This window comes from Falco punctatus (assembly GCF_963210335.1).
Source record: "Falco punctatus genome assembly, chromosome: 2".
Taxonomy (NCBI): domain Eukaryota; kingdom Metazoa; phylum Chordata; class Aves; order Falconiformes; family Falconidae; genus Falco; species Falco punctatus.
In genome coordinates this window covers 11,248,378-11,264,003 of record NC_137581.1, presented here as the reverse complement: position 1 = coordinate 11,264,003, position 15,626 = coordinate 11,248,378, and the positions used below count along the sequence as shown (strand labels likewise).

At 41.9% G+C, this 15,626-nt stretch overlaps 1 protein-coding gene across 11 annotated transcripts in view; it reads right to left on the bottom strand.

Annotated features, from left to right (window-relative positions):
• The window catches only part of FAT3 (FAT atypical cadherin 3), a 416,215-nt gene that overhangs the window by 318,089 nt on the left and 82,500 nt on the right, over positions 1–15,626 (bottom strand). For all 11 annotated transcript variants that reach the window (XR_013926224.1, XM_080376579.1, XM_080376583.1 and 8 more), the window contains exon 2: positions 1,548–4,859. Coding sequence is in view for 10 of the 11 variants with exons in the window: in XM_080376579.1 (XP_080232705.1) it covers positions 1,548–4,842 (3,295 nt within the window). In the remaining variant the exon portion in view is untranslated. The remainder of the gene's footprint in view (positions 1–1,547; positions 4,860–15,626) is intronic.

The window sequence follows — 15,626 nt, the reverse complement described above, 5'->3', positions numbered from 1 at the left end:
AGGGCCCTAACTATTGCACCTACTAGTCTAGGCACAGGGTAAAAACCCTGGTTAATTTCTTAATGAGCGACATGCTCTAACTTACTCTCCCTACCAATTCCTTTCAGTTCAATAAATGTTGAATCCTGAGATTTCCAGAACAATACTCCAGCATTTGGACCAATCCCCCATTGCTTTATAAAGAACCTGTTCATTTGAAGTTGATGCTACTCAATAAGCAGGTAGGCCAAAACTTTCAAATGCAGGAGCTTAAAATTAAAATTAATGTTCAACTGCTTAAAGAATGTTGTCCGGGTGCTACCAGCACTGTAGGACACGTCGGTTCTTAAACGTTTCTGGAAATTAGCACAGGTGCCCTCTTGACTCCTGACACTCAAGTCTGATGTTTCTGGACACAAGGTTTTGACTGTATCATCTGTGCACAGCTGCAGCAGAGAGACTATAGCACAAATAGAATAAAAATATTTTTCACTGCTTATGCTCAGATGCAATTCACAGCATTTGTAATGTCGTCTGTTTTTCATAATGTTCAGTTTAGAAAGCTGACATTTGATTAAACAGTTTGAATTTGCCAAAACATACATTTTAATCTTATGTTTTAATACCATGTTCTCAATTAAAAGCTTTAGAAAAAGACACACAAAGTCTGCTTAAACCACAGCAAATCCACAGAATCCACAGACCTAACATATTTAATATGATTTCTGAAACTATTGACTAATATTTTCTAATTTTCTCAGTACTTCCAGTACCACAGCTGCACCATTACTTCCAACAGCCATCAGACATTTAAACAGCCAGTTTGTTAAGCGTTTTACTAGATAGTCTTTTATACTTAGTATTTTCCACATTTTCCAAAAGGGTGGTGTGGTAGTGAAGCTCAACGTTTTAAACATGTTCACTCTATTAATGTTTTCTAACATCGATGTTCGTGATACTACCGCCACAAAGGAAAGCTAGCACAGTTGCTTTACAGTTAAGCATCTTTCCCTGTATTTCTACCTTTACACAAGCATGCCAGCACTGATGAACACCATGCTACAAGAAAGTATATTATACAGAACAGCATGTCATTCCAGACTGCTAACTCCCATGAAAAATGACTCCCAACAATAAGAACAAGACAACAAATAGGTTCTAGAATGAAATAATTCTTGTTTCGTGCTCCTTATTTCCTTTCATTGAGTTTAACACTGCATTCAAGGTCATGACTGTTGTGACTCTGTGGAGATGACCTGAGTAATTTACAATGATCAACAGATAATGCAGCAACTGGAAGCGAGTCAATCCGTAACCATCATTGCTTTCTAAATGGAGTCATCACATAGCTGCTGAAAGGGAATGTGTTTTATTTCACGACCACAGAGTGATGAATGTAACCAGGTAATTAAATCATGTCACTGCTGTGTCTGGAAAATCCTTATTTATAATTTTATCTTGCCTGTTAAGAACTGAACTTCTTGTTAAGGATAGAAAATAATTGTGCCTCAGCTTTGCTTTTGCAAAAACCTCTACGAAGGGAAAAGGAAATTAGAAACAAAACTCACCAGTTTCTTCATCTATGCTGAATCTCCCCAGGCCGCTGCCATCCCTGATGGAATACTGGATCTCTCCATCCCTTCCAGAGTCCTCGTCTCGAGCAACAACTTGCAAAACACTTGTACCAATGCGGGAGTTTTCCTTTACAGATCCAATGACGGCAAAGTCAGGAAAATAGGGGGTATAGAGATTTTCGTTTACATCCACCACTTCAACTTCCACAAAAGAAACAGAAGAGAGAGAAACCGGGCGCCCCTTGTCCTTTGCACGCACAGTCAGGTTGTAGAACTGCTGCTTCTCATAATCGAGCTCTTTGTTCAAGCGGATGGCACCACTTGCTTTGTCTATTTCAAACCGCCCATTGTAATCGTTCACCAGCGAGTAACGGACTTGGCCTCCCAAGCCGAGATCTGGATCATGAGTTTCCAACCAAGCTATAACAGTGCCAACTGGCAGGTCCTCAAGGACCTTCACGTTGTAGCTGGATGGTATAAAGGATGGAGAGCAATCATTGACATCATCCAAAAAAACCTTCAGAGGCACAACAGAAAACTGCTGATGGCCACTCTCTGCATTGTCCCTAGCCTCTATCTTCAGTGTGTAGTTTGCTTTTGATTCCCGATCTAGTTGATCAGCCACATACACCATTCCCGTGGAACTGTTGATAGCAAATTGCTGGGTGTCTGTCAGTACTGAGTAAGTCACTTCACCATTAGATCCTAGGTCTTTATCTCTGGCTTCTACCTGGATAATCTCTGTACCCAGACTTGTACTTTCTAAAATATTAACTGAGTAACTGTCCTGTAAAAATACAGGCTTGTTATCATTTGCATCCTCCACTGTAACAGTCAACAGTCTCCATGCAGATTTTTGTGGATTACCTAAATCATAAATTGTAATATTAAGGAGATAGAGCTCTGTTTTCTCACGGTCCAAGGGCATAAGAACATTAAGTACCCCTGTCTCCATGTCAATGTTGAAACAGCTATCTACATTACCATCAGAAATTGTATAAAGTACTCTTCCATTAAAGCCTGAGTCTGCATCATATGCTTTTATCCTCAGGATGGTGGCACCAACTGGCAGATCCTCTGAAACCTTTACATCAGTAGGGAAGGATTTGTCAAAATGCGGTGCCTGCCTGTTCACCGAATAAAAATCAAGAAAACCATCTTCCAAATTCAGCTTCACATTTGCTTTTGCCTTTTTGAGTAATTTTTCTGCTAACTTCTGAGCGACTCTAGTTTCTCTACAGCTAAAGGTCTTTGAAGACACTTTTCCATGAACTACCGAAATATTAACAAACATAGCATCAGCAAAGTTCTCTCCATCAGTTGCTGTTATCTTAAGGCCAAAATTGCTGTTCTTTATGCCAGAATTAATTAGAGATTTTTTAAGTTGCAAGACACCAGAGTCAGGGTTTAAATAAAAAATTCCAAGTTCATTTCCGGAGATTATTTTGTATTTCACAAGCTCTAACTCATCTATGTCTATTGCAGAAACAGCAGTGATGTGACCACCAACGGGGAAATCAGAAGAAATCACTCCCTGACATGCCACTTTTTCAAAGAGGGGTTTGTTATCATTGACATTGCCTATGTATATGGTGACGTTCACCTCACTTTCATGGCGGTAGGGAGAACCCCAGTCAGAAGCTCTCACAATGAACCTGTAGCTTTCTGGTGACGACTCGAAATCCAGTTCTTCAGATGTGCTGATGACACCTGTAAACTGGTTTATTGTAAATGGTAGTGAGTTCAGACTGGCAATGCTGTATGTTATGTATCCATTTTCTCCCCTGTCTTTATCAACTGCTGAAACTGTCAAAACACTAGACCCCACAGGAACACTTTCATTGACAAACGAGCTGTAGGAATGCTGCTGGAACTCTGGAGTGTGATCGTTGGCATCTTCTAACCTGACAGTAACCTGTGCTTTTAAATCACCACCTTTGTTCGTATATACTTGTAATTCATAGAGGTCCTTCTCAATGATTTTCAAAGGACGAGCAGTAGTAATAAGGCCTGTGTTGGGATTGATCTTAAAATACTCAGCTTCTTCACTTGGAGATATTCTATATTCCACACCCTGTGGCTCAGGCATCAGCTTAACTACTGCAACCACCACACCTGGAGGTGAAAATTCACTGATCAAAAAATCATATGCTTCCTTTTCAAACTTCACAGGGATACTTTCTTTCTTGGGACTAGCAATGTGGACCAATTTGACCGCAGAAAATTTCTGAGGAGATCCTCTGTCCTTCGCTTGGAGGGTCAGGTTATAACCATATGGGAAACTGTCCCAGTCAATAGGCTTTCTTTCTTTGATTTTGTACTCATTCATCCATTTACCTTCTTTAGTCAGAAAGAACTGTTCCAGAGGATCTCCAGCCACAATAGAAACAGATTCTATTTCTCCATTGGCTCCTTCATCTAGGTCATCAATGTTAACAACTGCATAGGTAGGCTCCTTATCTGATGGGAAGGGAATATGGGTTACTACATTTATCGTTGGGGCATGTTCATTTATACGTTCAATGTGAACATAAAGCTTTGCAGTGCTGCTTACGCCGTTGTTTCCGTAAAGCTTCATCCCACGGTCCACAGCCAAAATCTCAAGATCGTATCTGTTTTTCTCATCATAGTTTAACCGGCCACTTAACGAGATAACACCACTTGTAGGATGAACTGAGAAGAGATCAACTTTGTTTTTGAAGTAATAATAAAATTCACCATTGGACCCAATATCCGCATCTGTTGCAGTCACCTGTGCAATGCTAGTCCTTAAAGGAGTGCTTTCCGCTATTGTGACAGAGTATGTGGTTGGTGAAAATAAAGGTCTTAAGTCATTCATATCCAAAACCTGGATGTTCACTTTTGTCCATGCTTCCAAGTCCTCTCCTCTAACAGACCCTTTCACCATTAAAAAATAGTTGTCCTGGATTTCTCTGTTCAATATAGCAGAATTCCCACCTTTAGTCCTTATTCTTAGGAAGCAAAAGTCAGCAATGATGACTTCCTCTGCTTTAAAAAAGCCTTCATCATCACCAGACACTATCCTGTACTTGATATCCCATGAAAGGTCAGCCAGCGTGATGCCCATCCTCATTTGACTGTTGACATAGGTCCTGGCTGCAGAATTCTCGTACACCGTAGCATTGTAAGTGGAATGTGTAAAGTGAAAGCCAAGAGGGGCAGTCCCATGAACTACCGGGCAAATGGAGGCCAGGAGCTTGACAATCAGAATGGCAAGGCATGATGGAGGTGGCCGTGAGCCTGACCAGCGGCCCATATTCATCTCCATCACATCATTCTTTCACCCTGTAACAGAGAGAGAAAACAGGAAATAGTTGATCAAGAGATAAAAACTGTACTGTGAAGTACATGTCAAAGTTGCTTATTAAGTTTTTAATTAAAAATAAATGTAACAACTAGTCACTACATATTTAACAAAACAGAAAGACAGAACACTATACACACACACGCATGCACCAGTTATGGATTACATTTTTACATGTGTGTGTAATATGTATGCATGTGCACAGAGTCATAGAATTATAGAATCATAGGATCATTTAGGTTGGAAAAGACCTTTAAGATCACTGAGTCCAACCATCAACCCCGAACTGCCAAGGCCACCACTAAACCATGTGGCTAAGCATCACGTCTGTGTGTCTCAAACACCTCCAGGGATGGTGATTCCACCACATCCCTGGGCAGCCTGTTCCAAGGCTTGACCACCTTTTCAGTGAAGACATTTTTCCTAATTTCCAGTCTAAACCTCCCCTGGTGAAACTTGAGGCTGTTTCCTCTTGTCCTGCTGCTAGTTATCTGGGAGAAGAGGCAGACCCCCACCTGCCTACAGCCTCCTTTCCAGGTAGTTGTAGAGAACAATAAGGTCACTCCAGAGTCTTCTTTTCCCCAGGCTAAACAACTGCAATTCCCACTTGTGCTCCAGCCCCTTCCCCAGCTCCGTTGCTCATCTCTGGACACGCTCCAGCACCTCAGTGTCCCTCTTGCAGTGAGGGGCCCAAGACTGAACATAGGATTTGAGGTGCGACCTCACCAGTGCCCAGTACAGGGGGACAATCTCTTCACTGGTCCTGCTGGCTGCACTATTTCAGATACAAGCCAGGATGCTGCTGGCCTTCTTGTGTCTTGGACAGGTGTACTTATTGCTGGGTAAAAAGCCGGCTGGATGGCTGAGCCCAATGAGTGGTGGTGAATGGAGCCAGCTGGTGGCTGGTCACAAGCAGCGTTCCCAGGGCTCAGGATTGGGGCCACTCTCGTTTAATACGTTCATGAACAATCTGGATGAGGGGATGGAGCGCACCCCCAGTGGGTTTGCAGAGGACACCGAGCTGGGGGCAGTGTGACCTGCTGGGGGGCAGGGGGCTCTGCAGGGGGTCTGGGCAGGCCGGGCCGAGGGGCCGAGGCCAGTTGTATGAGGCCCAACAGGGCTGAGTGCCGGGCCCTGCCCGTGGGTCACACCAGCCCCCCACAGCGCTGCGGGCTGGGGGCAGGGGGCTGGGAACTGCCCGGCGGGGAAGGGCCTGGGGGGGCTGGTCGGCAGCCGGCTGGGCATGAGCCCCCATTGTGCCCAGGTGCATATACATAACTACATATAGGTAAGTATATACACTTTTTAAACTTAAAATCCCCTATGAGACCCTACCACCACTTTTATACACACATGCACACAGTCCAGAATAATAATCACAGTAAAAAAAAAAATTAAAATCAGACACACACATTTGAAAAAGTTTATATAAGAGGATGAACCACATAAAGAAATCATGTTTTTTATTTACCAGCAGCTCCAACTAAGCCTAAACTTGTTTGTCTTTAAAGTATATTGAAAAACTCCTTTTCAGTCCCAATGTTTGGAAAGGAGACAGTATTTCCATTATAAATGTAGCACTGTGATAGTCAAATGTTAGCAGTTTTTTTACGGACAGTTCAGAAAGATCCCATGGTTGACGAAATCTGAGCCACCAAGAAAAAGTTATACATAAAAGTCACTACCTAGCCATTATTTTAAGTACAGGTACCTTTCAAAAAATCAAAATTAATGAAGAATTATATCTAATTAAATGCAATTGTGTACACATATACATACACACTCCCAGATACTGAGAACAGGCAATATACAATGAAAAAAATAAAACTGCTTGATAAAGCTCCCAGATAAAGACTCAGGTTATGAAACAACACAGCTGAGATAGCCCTTAGGACTTAACTCTACCCTTGCATATGTACCACAATGCATCTGTAATTAGGGTCACCACTTTCCACCAAGTACACTGGGAAACGTTACCTAAATAAGGTCACAGATGAGTATTTATTCCTGTATGTCCAATAAATGCTCCGTTCACTGGGTACTACTGCCATCCTAACATAAGAAAGCCTCCAACCTACTTCTTTTCAGGCTGTCAGGGGGCCACCCCAACCAGCACGAGCATAAACACATCCTTGCTCAGATGGAGTAAATTCCAACTTACACCACATTTTACTTCGGCAACCCCAAGTAGAATTTGGCTACAAACGAGCCACATGGCTCCACTGCCATCACTCTGTCTCAATTCAGTCTGCTTCACTCCAGCCACCTCAAAGCAGTGAGAGTTTTTCCATTGATTTCAAAAGGCTCATTATAAGTTTAAGTATTCAAATGCAAATAATAAGCAGTCATTTGGGGAAGATCTGGAGTTCCTCCATACAGTCCTGTTGTGGAACAGCCCCAGTGCCTTGCTTCAGTGGTCTAAATTGGGAGTTTAAAAGGAGATGGGGTAAGTGGAGACACTGGCTGAAGTTTGCTGGAGGATGCGACTGAAGTTGGGAGCAAGGTCCTGCTTATTGCTTCCCACTGAAAGGAGAGGAAAGGAGCCTGGGGAAACCAGGCAGGTGCTTACAGTGAGGCAGTGTGAATAAGCTTCTTTGTTACAGAGTACGTGCACTGCTACTTATGAAAATCATAAAAATCAATTTTAAAAGGCAATTACTGAAAGACCCACTGCACACATACATTGTTCTCACTGTCATTTAAAAGCTGCTTGAAAACGCAGTTTTCTCCAAGCTAGAATACAGAGTGGAATAGGATAGGAAAAGTTGTCAATAATGACAGGGGTTAATTTAAATTTCCAACATGATTTCAACATCCCCTAGGAGATTTATAAATTGCATGCAAGTTTTGGAATATGAATTCCTGTTGCTTATCACTTGCAATATAACTGAATGACTATTGCAGTTTTAAGTACTAGCGACAATCAATTTATCGCACTGATGTTACAACGTCCACACAAAACACTTAACTTCCTGATCCCACAGTCTATATCCCATTGCTTAACACATTAATCAATTTGATCAGTTCTCCCAAGTGTTCGTCAAGGCACTCATCTTTCAATACACTTACTTTCACACGCAAGCCTCCCCTGCGCTTTGTTTCTTTCTTATTTTCTGTTCTATTATACCAACAAAAAAAAAAAAACGGGAAACTGTTTAAAAAGAAAACAAAAATGTAAGATTGTATCATCTCCTGGACCTGTATTCCCCAGTGACAGGCAAATGCCCACAGAACTACATGCCGCAGTTCGTTTTCTGAATATGCCCACTCAACTGTTGTGCACACATCAAGCAAGTCCTATGATTAACATTTCATCCTATAGAGTTTATATGTTAAATACGCACAATTCTCCAATATGCTTTGTGTATGTAAGACATCAGGTCTCCCTGTGCTCTCCCTCTCCCCATGCTCATGTTGATCCCCAGGAGATCCAGGATGGAATTTTTCTACTTCAGCTAGGAAAGATTTTTTTATTGTTGTTGCCATTTCACTCGGCTAAAAGATCAGAGCACTGGCACCTCATTTTTCAGCACAGCAAATATTCATCAACTTAATCCACCAGTGTGTCAATATCAAAGTCCCTTATTTTTGTGGGGCTTTATGTGATCACTTGACTATTGCCACTAAAAGCTGCTGCTTCAGCCTAGCATGGGAGACTATGCTTTCAAGTATAAAATACAACCAATATACAGTATGCTGCTGAGTAAAAGCCAGCCAAAGGGAATGAGAAATTCTAATAACAGAGACTCAACTTATAACAAAATAAAGGGCTGCGCCTCTTCTGTGATGTGGCATTATTAAAATACTCAACAGTACAATCACTGTATTGCTGCCTTTCATAAAAAGCACTTCAGCATCCTCCATCTATACCGCAATACCAGCGTCTCCCCACTGGTATGAGAAAGTGAATTTTTGTTGGCTTACGATGGAGACTGATGTTACGTTTCATATAAGCACCCAGACTTTATTTCAAAGCAGCTCAGCAGCTTCCCAGAAAAAGGTATCTTTGGAGTAATGAAATTAATTGTATTATCCTGTTTATGTCTCACTCGGTCTAGTTTCTCCTGTCCACACCATAGTTCAGTCTAAGCTGGTTTCTCTTCATCATTCATAGAATCATAGAATGGTTTAGGTTGGAAGGGACCTTAAAGATCATCTAGTTCCATCCCCCCGCCCCCGCCATGGCCAGGGACACCTTCCACTAGACCAGGCTGCTCAAAGCCCCATCCAACCTGGACATGAACACTGCCAGGGATGGGGCACCCTCAACTTCTCTGGGCAACCTGTGCCAGTGCCTCACCACTCCCATAGTGAAGGATTACTTCCTTATACCTAATCTAAAATTTAAAGACATTAATTACCTGTTGTCCTATCACTACATACCCTCAACATCGGGCAGCTTCATGGCCATCAACATCATCTTTCCACGTCCACCGTACTCAGTTTTCCCAAGAAATTCATTGCTACAAGCAAAAATGATTTAAAACTTTACTTTCGGGTTAGCCATACCAAAGGTTACATACTGCCATATATTCTCTGTGCTCTCCATCAAAGCAGATATTTACAAAGCTATGTGATTAGGTGAACCTAATGAAGAAGTTGTGGATATCCCAGACAATATAACATGACATCCTTATGTTCCTATTCCATTTATCTATTTTTAGAGAAAGCCAGGGCTAAGAGCTAATCTCAAATACACTGCTGCAAATCTAGTCATGTCAATAGTCTAGACAGTTTTAGTGGTTCAGTGCAATCAGGATCAGCCCTGAAACACTAACTTCCACCCAGAAACAACATGTGTATGTGTGTGTGTGTGTATATGTTTGTGAATGCATGTTTTAGTTATGGATACATATGTATACACAAACACACAGTTTGTGTATTTTTAGGTGTAATTTCAGGGTTGGCACTGGAAAAGTTTGGCCTTCATATCAGGCAGCACTTTCAGAGTTTGATTTCATTTCAGATGTGGTATGCAGAGTTGTAACAAGCTCCTCATTGAAGTTATCCATATATTTGTATGGCCATCATCATTGTATTATTTGAAAGTCCCAATGGATGAGCTATTAAACTGCCACTTGGGCTACCCAAGAATGTTTTCTTCATTTACTGAATTCCTTTCTTCTGGCATATTTGTTTTTAAGAGCTCATAATACATACATACTCAAGGCACAGGAAATGTAACATGATAGGTTACAGAAACAAAGCACAAAGCAACCCACTGTAAATTAAGAAGCATTTTTTTAACAGCACTTCTTGTCAAAAAAATGTTATGGTTTCAAGTGAAGAGAAAGGTTGTGATTACTTTTACTTGATTTTGAAAGGCTTGGGCAGGAGCTACTAAAAAAAAAAAATTAAAAAAAAATAGTCCCCTGCTACTGCTCAACATGGTTAGTCCGAAGAAAAAAAAGAAGCAATTCTAACAAAAGCAGAGATTAAAAGAAAAAAAGACTCCCTGTAACTACCCAAGGATGTGACAAGATACCACAACATAGGACTCCAGCATCTTTCTACTCTAGTTTACATTACATACTCTGGCCTTGAAGTGTGAAGGAAGAAATGAAGGAATCGAATGGGGTGTATTGATTTTTAATACTCTTTAAAATAAACTTGAACATCATGGAGAACTCTAAAATTTCACATTCAGATCTCCACTCTGTCACTTTCCTTCAATCCTTGAAAAAAGATTAACTACATGACCCAAACCCTGCAGAATAGCTGCAGGGCCCTGTAAGTGGCTGGTACTCCTTAGAGGAACTGAGAGATTTATAAGTGTAATTCCTTTTTCTTATCTTGGTTCTGGCAACCTCCAGTCTGGGATGCATCCAAACATAACACCCCACCAGGCTGAGAAGGAAGACTCAAGGCCCAGGAACTGCCAGGATTCCTGCACACCAAAATTGTGGCTCTAATTTAATGTGCAGATATGAAACTAGTGCCGTGTGATCCTTTGTTTGATTCCCCCTCCCTAGGCTAATTCTTCTAATTCCAAAGATCTCCATACCATACTTGAAAAAGAAAACAATGCATATGCCTCTTGTGTAAACAAGAGCCAAAAGGACTTTTACAGAATATAAGGAATAAAGCAGATACATTTCTTCAGCAAGCAGAAGGAATAAACTTTTAGGAGGCCACAATTAGGAAAAGAAAAGAGCCTTCTCCTCTCTCCCTGTTTACCCTCCAAACTGAATAACATCCAAGAAGAAAAAGATTTTTCCAGTTGACCATCATGTAGATTAACTTAGGCAGTGTGACTAGCTAATACAATAGAACTATTTAAGATTTTCTACAGGTCCTATGAAAGAGAAGAGAGAAGAAACCAATCTGTGCTTTAACTTCCATCTTCACCACAAGGAGCTCTTATCTATAGGCTCCTCTGGGCTGGGAGGGAAAAAAAACGGTTTCTCAATTTCAGATGACAAATTTCTGAGAGTCAAGGCATTTATGGACCTGTATATGAAAATGGGAATGTATATGTGGGAAACGAGGGTCAAGAAACCTTGACTGTAAAGATTTTTACCTTGACTGGTATTTCTCTTGGGGAAGCTGGGAAAAGGGGGGTGCCTCCTCACACAGAACAGGAGTGGTAACCTCATGGCATGGAAAAATACTGCAATTTGGAGTTACCACTCTTTTCTCTGGAAAGTTGTCACAATTCTTTTTCAAAAGTTAGCTATTTAAGTTCTATTAAATAAGTAGCTCTACAGCAAAAAGATCTATTTGAAAAGGAGGAAGCAGAACATTAACTTCACATGCATATTAAGCCTAAATAATATGTAGTGGAGTCAGAAGCTCTTGATTTTGTTGTAAGTGACCTCAATCTTACAGGTAACTTCTTCCTTTCACTCAGATGCCAACATTGGCAGTAGCCTATCTATTCTTATACTCTAATCATCAAAATACCAAACCTACACATTTGTTACACAGGCAAATCCATGCACCTGAATGGAGCCTCTGTTCTCAGTACTATTTTCTACCAACAGCAGCAATCTGCCTACACAAAAGCTTCTGCACGATGGGGCTGTGAGTACCTGCAAAAAGGGTGCAATGATGCTTACAAAGCATATTGACTAGTTTGTAACTGTTACCTATTTAAGGCTTATGTTAAGCTGCATCAGTGATAGGAAATGATGCTTTTCACAATCCGTTGTCAATAGTGCAACAAGGAGGTGACAGCCCGTGTACGTCAGTGCCCTCTCTTGGAAGGAGTCTCTTCCATAGTACAGAACCATGGAAAACTCTTCCGAACTCCTGAAAATTCATATTGAAGGTGCATGGAAGATATCAATCTAGAAGTTTAAAGACCAAGGCATCATTCTACCAGCAAACCTCTCGTACAAATTAGAGGTAACCGTGGATTTTATACTGTCCCTCATTACACAGGCACTATCACCAGCATGTTGCCAAATGAGAACAGGGGAAAAGTACATTTAAATGGCCCTTTCTTCACTCAGAAATTTTCCTTGAGTTGCACTCCACAATAATTTACCCATCTAGGAAAGGCTAATAATTTACTGACCAGGAGAAGAAAACAGGATATAGAATAAGAATTTAGAATTTGTACCATACAGAAATGAATTAAAAATGTGTATTCAACTCTAGGCAGTTGGGGGAAAAAACTTGACTGACACGAATAGATTTACAACAGAGGATATATTCATGGGGCTACCTGCTCCCTGATGAGCACAAAGATACGCTTTTCCATATATATGATTATATCATGATGTGTTTATCCCAAAAAGAGAAGATGAAGACAAAATGACCATTTCTGCAGAGTAAGCCCTTGCAAGAGACAGCGCTATAAATCCTAACCTTCCTCAGAGCTGCAAATCCTCCTGCTGCCTGCATATAATTTCACACGGGAGAAAGGCCGCTCAGCATGTAGCAAGTGTAATTCAGGCTGTCCCTAGGAAGTGAAGATTTAGCCACCCGGCCGTATGTTATGAATAACTTTGTTTTGCTAGCAGGTGCTGGGGATTTTTTCTATACAACACCGATTTTTGCCAGGTATCAGTTCATCAGCAAATGCATCCACTTGTGAGCAGGAGCCAGGCATCAATCATCTTCCTGGGGAGAGGGTGCAAAGGGTCCGTTGGACCCTCCCTTCCCCCTCGAGGATAAAATGGTTTGGGAAAATGGTAGGGGAGGGGGGAGAGGGGAGGAATAATTTGCCACCATGTGAGATCTGTCCAAAGGGAATTCCTGGGAGCCACCTTACAAGGGATTTGAGCTTGTCCCTTGGTGGTCTGCCCCCAGGGAAACAAAGGCTGACACCCAGTTTTCATGCTTTGTATATCTCAAATCCCTGCAGGCTTCTGCTTCTTAATCACTGTAAAATGGAGAAGCTTTGGAGCAGTTTCAAAATGAGCCAGTTATTTTCATGGGGGCTATCTGCTTCCTTATGAAACACACTCAACTATACTATTTCTTGCCTTCCCCCCCTTAACTTTATCTCATAAATCTATTTTGACCTCCCTCCAAGGAGTCCTAGTTTGAAAGCTCTTTCTACGTACAATGTCAATGTAAAAAAATCCAGGACTGGGGAGTTCCACCCCTGTCATTTCTGGTCTTTCCCCTGCTCTCCCTTCACTATACATTAATTTGGAACCCCCAAACAGCCAATTCTCTACTGAGCTGCACCTCTGAACCTCAGGGGCAAGGGCTCTGCTCATGCACCCAGAGGGCTGCCAAGGATCAACAGGCAGAATCACACCCTGCCATGCAGCATCTTCCAGCTGCACGCACTGGGACTTGAGTGGTGATTTGACTTGTCTCTTTGCAAATCTTACCTCTACTATAATGCAAGTCATAAATACAACTGAGACCAGAGAGCCTTCTGTACAAAACCCTAGAGCAATCCTATCACTACCGTTTACAATGCCCAGTGAAACACAGCAATGGAATAAGCACTATGAGAGCTGCAGCACGGCACTGAAGCGAATGTGGTGTCCCTGCTCTGAAAAAGCATCTCCCACCCTTCCCACACAAGGCTCAGTTCCCACCCTACATTCTCTTCCACTGTAGCTTTCCTGCAGACTTGCTCCCATTAGTCCCAATCACTGCTGGCCTCTGCCACCGGTCTGCTCTGTGTTCGGGATATTGCACATACTCTTTCTGACAGCTTGCACAGGCTCGTATAAACTATTTGGATATAGTTTATAGTGAGAAAGAAGTCCATGAGATTTACAACTACTGTTTCCAGGGCCATAATAGGTATGTAGGTGTAAGAACTGGAGTAAGCTGTAACTCTCAGAGGAAAAAAATACTATATATATCCCTCAGACACTGTGTGTGTGGAGGTAGGGCAGCTCAAATGGTCCAGACCTTCGTATGTGAGCAAAAGGAGGGTGGCTGAAAAAGAGATGGATATTCAAAAGCTTCTTCCCAGTTGACAGCTCCATGTCAAAACCACATAAATTGGAGACCAAGGGAAAAGACTAACAGGTTGGACTAGGTATGATTATGAGATGCCAAGCCAAAGTAATGACATTCCAGTAAGTATTTTACAAAGGGACTGTGGGGTAAAGCATTTCACGCCAGGCCTTGGGATAAGCCCAACTGCAGGTTTATCCCAAAATGATTTGCTGAGTGACAGAGAGGTAGTGTGAGCAGGATTGCTTCCTGCAGCAGCAGTTAGTGTTGAAAAGGCAGGTATGGATGTAGTCAATAGGAATAAGAAGTGATAGTCACGGGAGGGATGAGCAGACAGAGCATGGGACCAAGTGAGGGAGGCGAGCCAGGAGGGCTGTGACAGCACTGAGGGACATGTCCCCCTAATCAGTGCAGTGTCATTTACCACGCACAGAGGCAGAGGCATGCACTTGAACATGGCACACCAGGCTTGCTGTCCCAAAGTTCAACAGGGTTGCTGATCCTCCAGTTTCTACCATAGCTTGATGGTGTTTGGTCCATGCAGGACCATGCCTAAGCAATCCAGGAAGAATTCTCAGAAGAAGACATATGGATGCATCCAGGTGCCATTTAGATGAAAAAAAACCCACAACACAATTAAACTGAACAGCCACTTGAGAAATACCTAAATCTTATGATTCTGGAGGGAAAAAAAGAGATTAAAAATAATATTTCTTGAGGGTAGGAACTAGATTACTGGTTTTGCAATGCCGTTTCTCTTCAAGATGGCTGTGACACACAGCAATAGAGAGAGATCATGCTTGAAGTGCAAGGAGCAAATATTTTGATTGAGATTCTCAACGAGTTTGAGATTTGAGAACGAAATCTAGATTTAGCAGCAAACATTTTTCTTTCATTAGGGCAGGAATCTGCAGGGTGCTGGCACTTGCTGCTACGCTGCAGGCATAACACAGTGCTGCCTTCTGCTTCTGGAGCAATCCTCTTCAGTTGTCTACAACCAGCTAGAGATGTCTGCATGGGTCTGAGTTCCAGGCACTGCAGAGCAATCACCTTTCTGAAAGACAACTCCCAAAAAACGGCCTCCCACTGGCGCTCTGAAGAAGTAGCCTCTGAAAAGTCAGACCAACCCTAAGCCCACAACTGTTGACAAAAAAAACAAAGAAAAATGATTGTTGATAAGTACAGTGGCTGCTTTCTAAATCTTCCTGTGTAAAAAATCAGAAAAGTTGCCATTTGTTCAAACAGGCAGTGTCTAGAGAAAGGGCTCTTGCCATTACTTTTCAAAATTACATCCACCTTAGGCCATGGAAATCGTTTAACCTGCCTAAGTAAGAAGCAATACATGTATGTATCTGCTCAAATACATCACAGTTTTT